The sequence below is a fragment of the Scylla paramamosain genome, chromosome 2, assembly GCF_035594125.1.
Source record: "Scylla paramamosain isolate STU-SP2022 chromosome 2, ASM3559412v1, whole genome shotgun sequence".
Classification (NCBI taxonomy): Eukaryota; Metazoa; Arthropoda; class Malacostraca; order Decapoda; family Portunidae; genus Scylla; species Scylla paramamosain.
The window spans coordinates 14,877,501-14,882,500 of NC_087152.1; the positions used below are offsets into that span (position 1 = coordinate 14,877,501).

The 5,000-nt window shown below is 47.1% G+C and overlaps 1 protein-coding gene across 1 annotated transcript in view; it reads right to left on the minus strand.

The window, feature by feature from the left end:
• The window catches only part of LOC135106337 (cell adhesion molecule Dscam1-like), a 77,581-nt gene extending 75,404 nt beyond the window's left edge, over nucleotides 1–2,177 (minus strand). Inside the window, exon 1 of the mRNA XM_064015259.1 lies at nucleotides 717–2,177. Within this exon, the coding sequence (XP_063871329.1) occupies nucleotides 717–822 (106 nt within the window). The 5' untranslated portion in view covers nucleotides 823–2,177. The remainder of the gene's footprint in view (nucleotides 1–716) is intronic.
• Nucleotides 2,178–5,000: the final 2,823 nt, after the last annotated feature.

The following is a 5,000-nucleotide window of genomic DNA, read 5'->3' on the forward strand; positions in this document are numbered from 1 at the left end:
AATATTTCCCCGGCACAGAAAATAACGCGCGCTGCGTGGAGTCGCGGGGGCTTAATGGTTTGAACTGGCTGAATTTAATGTTATGGGAGTTTATAATGATGCGCGTAATGTGATGGGGGTTAGCGGAGGTGAGGACAATGGCGGGGTGATTCAGGTTAATGAAGGGGAGGAATGATCGCCCCATCCGTAAGGCGTCCCCCGCGTTCTTACTGTCGTTGTCTGCGAATGTGAGCGCCAGATACACACACACACACACACACACACACACACACACACACACACACACACACTCACACTTTAAAATATGTTTTTAATATTCCTGCATGTGTAATCAAGGCTTCATCGCTTATTTTTTCCTGAGATCAGAAACCTTTGTGAGTTGATTGAATGCTATTTTTAATCATTCGTGTTATACTCAACATATTAAAAACACTTCCACGGAACTCTTTTCTTGTTTCTTTGAGCGTGAGTGTAGAGCGTGCAGGGTGTTCATCCGCGCGCAGTTCAACAGGTACACATTTGCCAGCAAAGGGAGGCAATAACTGACCAGCGTGCACGGCAGCCTCTCACAACGCCATGCACGGGTCGGCGTCATAAGACCAATCCTCCCCGATTAGTTGTGTGCATCTCGAAAGCAATCAAAAGAGTGACAAAGCAACGAAAATTTTACGTCGCTTATGAAACAACACCTACAGAAGCAACAAGGGAACGCTCACCTGGTCCAGTCTCCAAGTCCGTCGTCACCGCCACCACTCCCGCCACCATCAGCACACACAGCAGAGGCGAAGTGACGCTGCCCATCTTACGAGTTCTTTTCTTCATTGTGTTGACGTTCCCTGTCCGCAGAGACAGGAGAGGGAAGGGGCACCTTCACCCGACCAGCCTCCTTGGAACCTCCATATCACACAATTATTGTTGTTTTTATTAGTTTGTATTTTCAATCCTCCGCACTGTTCCTGAAGGGAAGTGAGTCCCAGGCAGCTTACTCGATCTGGGCTGCCATCCTGACGAATGAAGAACCCTCGGAAGTTCGAATGGATTTCGATGCTTCAGTCTCAAACAATAAAAGTTTTCAGAAGCATTGGCTTGTAACTTCTCTTCTGTAAAATTTCTTTTCGTAACTTGCAGATAAAGATGCGCAGCTCACATATTATTCTTGGAGATGAAATGTCTCAATGAAAATTGCAAACAAAACAAATCAATTCCAATAACACAGTAAGTCCGGGAAACTGAGAGCAGACCGACAGGACTGGCGTGAGCACTACTCTACTCCACCGTGCTCCGAGCGCCACTGAGACGCCCGGTGTTACTCGGCCCTGGCTGCTGGCAATGCCCCCCCACCGCGCGACCCACCGCCCGCCGCCCACAGGCCGCCACGCTCCCCGACGGAGGGTCGCACAAACAATCTTGAATAAATATTGTCCTCGGGAAAGCAAGCGTAAACAACTAAAGCGTCCACGCTGCTAAACACCCACAACATTAAACGGACCAGCACGCTGCAAGCCGCAAAGAGAAAAACAATTATCACAAGAGCCAGTGAATGAAAGAAAACTTGAATGTGTGCTGCCTGAACATTCATTTTTCTAATCCAAGGAAAAGAATGTGATTTAAAGAAAACCAATAAAGTAAGTGGTGATACACAATACTCCACGTGGTAATTCAAGCCTCGAGACACAAAGTACAGCACATTACCAAAATTGAGGAAAGTTGCATGTAAAAGACGAGACCAGTGTAGCTGTCGAACCACAAAAAATATAGTCCGCCAAAAAGCAGAGTTTTGGTGTTAGTCAATGCACCTCAGAGACATCTGTCATCCCGGCGGGTGTGCTGCACGCCTTGCACATGTCAAACACCGTCACCTGCACGTATACGCCGCCCGTCAATCACCACCACGCCACCGAACATTAACCATTCATTCCGGGACGAGCATTAGTCTGCGCCTGACACCTACTTAAGCCTTAGAGAAAGCCGGTGATGATTATTCCCCGTGATTTACCTTTCACTGCCAGTAACTAAACCTTGCAAGCCATCAGCTCCTATCAAATACCGAGCTTTGCCTGTCTACAACCACTGTTAGTCTATAAGCCCTGCCAGCAAGCAACCTCTTCCAATCACCAAACCCTGCCAGCTTACAAACCCTGCCAACAAGCACTCCATGCCTGCCGCCAAACCCTTCCAGTCAGCTACACCTGCCAGACATCGATCCTTGTCTGCCACTAATCCTTGCTAGCCTGCGACTCTGCTAAACACCAAACCCTTCCAGTTACTAACCCAGCCAAACAGCAACCCTGCCGGTAAACAATCCACCTCAGTCACATACCCTTAGCAAACACAAACCCTGCTATTCACCAACCCAAACGACCAATCCCCTGCCGGCCACCAAACATTGCCACTCACCCTTCCAGCCATATTGTAGTGAAAACCAGTCCTCATTAACCTCCTGGCCTTATGTAATCCCTCTTATTTTTTTACATTTTTGGGGTCAACGTATAGATGCTACTACAGTGTACCTATGAATATTTATCTAGATATAACCAGTGAATCAGGGTACAGACCCAAGCAGCATCAACAAACCACACTCATCTTTAGTTAAAGAGATACATGAAACATATTCAAGTAGCTAAACCTTATAAAACAGGTATCTGTATTCAGCTCTTCAGGAAACCGCTCCACCTCTTCATTTCCGTATTTTTCTGGCGAGGGGGCTACGTAACGATGATGAGTTTTTCTTTTTCTTTTCTCTCTTTTTTTTCAATGTGTGTGGTGTCTTATGATGATTTTGACTAGGATTGAAGGAATGGGAGTAGGAAAGAGAGAGAGAGAGAGAGAGAGAGAGAGAGAGAGAGAGAGAGAGAGAGAGAGAGAGAGAGAGAGAGAGAGAGAGAGAGAGAGAGAGAGAGAGAGAGAGAGAGAGAGTACCTAGCACATAGTAAAGAAAAAAGTGAGTGATAAGAAGGGCAAGGTGATGAGGTGAACCAGTAAGGAAGTGAAGGAAGAGAGGTGAAGTCCCCCTTATACTCTCTCTCTCTCTCTCTCTCTCTCTCTCTCTCTCTCTCTCTCTCTCTCTCTCTCTCTCTCTCCTAACTGCTTGGCACATTTGCATACATAGATGAAACACGGATGCATGTTTGTTCAAAACTGCCCATTCCTCCAGCCATTCGCACGGGCGGCTCCTGAAGGCCCTGGATTGCTGCATGTATAGAGGCACAAGACGCAGCGTAAAGACGGGAATGTAAAGTTTGGTACGTGTCAGGGAAATTGGGAAGGGGAGAGAGAGAGAGGGAGGGAGAGGGATGGAGGTTGGGTGGATGGGGTGTTGGTGGGAGGGTGGAGAGAAGGAAAGGGAGGATGGAGAGAGAGAGAGAGAGAGAGAGAGAGAGAGAGAGAGAGAGAGAGAGAGAGAGAGAGAGAGAGAGAGAGAGAGAGAGAGAGAGACACACACAAAAAGAAAAAAAAACAAACACAGACAATGAAATAATGTCATAAATAAAAGGTATTGTAAACTTAATGATGTAATTAATGAACAAATAACATCACAAATCTAATAGTGTCCTAAATAAATGACACAGCACACAGCATCGTCAACAAACAGTCATAAACAAAAAAAGGCATCGTAAATGAATAAATAAATGGCACAGTCTTAAAACAAAATGGTTCACTCTGTTACGCTATTAATATTCCAGAGACGGTTGAGATTCAGAACCAAAACAAGGGACCTCGCGAGTACGATATTTGCCCCGAACTGAATCCGGACGCTGCTTACATTCATACAAGGAAGGAGAGAGAGAGAGAGAGAGAGAGAGAGAGAGAGAGAGAGAGAGAGAGAGAGAGAGAGAGAGAGAGAGAGAGAGAGAGAGAGAGAGAGATGTGTCCCAGGGGATAAAGGAAGCACTACGTAGAAAACTGGGGTACATTAAACAAAAGAATATAAAGAATATAAAGCACAGCCGCGCGTCAGACTGTGTCTGAGGTGTGCCCGCAACTGAGCTAACTGCCTAATGCGGAAGTAGTGCCTGCGTGGCTGGGTCAGGTCAGGCGTCAGGTCTTGAACCGGCGCGGGGGTGGAATGTGGACGCTGCGCGGGGCTGCGTCCGAAACCGGAACATTGCTCGGCCACACCTAGGCATGGCCGCATGCCTAATAAAAACATGATACGGAGTGACGCAAGACACGCTGGGTGACACGTAGCTCGCACCCCATTGAAAAATAAATAAATGTATGTGTGTGTGTACTAACTGAAAAAAAAAAAAACAATAATAATATGGTGAAAAAATGTGTATAAATGTGCAACTCGTTCTTTTCTGTGTGACACGAGGAATTAAGACAATTATATCAGAGCATAGTATTCAGCCAATGAGAAGTCGGGCAAGGGACACTTACCAAAAGGGGGCGAAAAAATATTGGCGAAGCCAATCACAGTGGCAGAAATAATGTGCCGTATGGCTGGCCAATCACAAGGCTCACACGGCCGTGACGTTGGAACAGCGAGAACGCACAGGCCAGTCACAAGATCCACACAGCCGTGACGTCAGAACAGCGAGCATGCACTGGCCAATCACAAGGCCCACACAGCTATGACGTCAGAACAGCGGGAACACAATGGCCAATCACAAGGTTCACACTGTCGTGACGTCAGAACAGTGAAAACGCACTGGCCAATCACAAGGCCCACACAGCCGCGACGTCAGAACAGCGAGCATACACTGGCCAATCACAAGGTTCACACAGCCGTGACGTCAGAACAACAACAACGCAATGGCCAATCACAAGGCCCACAGAACCGTGACGCTAGAACAGTGAATCACAGGAAAAACACTGAAGGCCTCAAACAAAAGAAGAAATGGCGTCCTCTGCTATAAAAACTGCAAACAAACAACACTGCACAGGCTGAACACTAATATCAAAACCGTAGGCCAAGGCCGCAGACAGCGGGGGACGATGGAGGCCATACTGTCGAGCAGGGAACATAAAGGCAAAAAGGATAGCCAGGCAGCATGTAG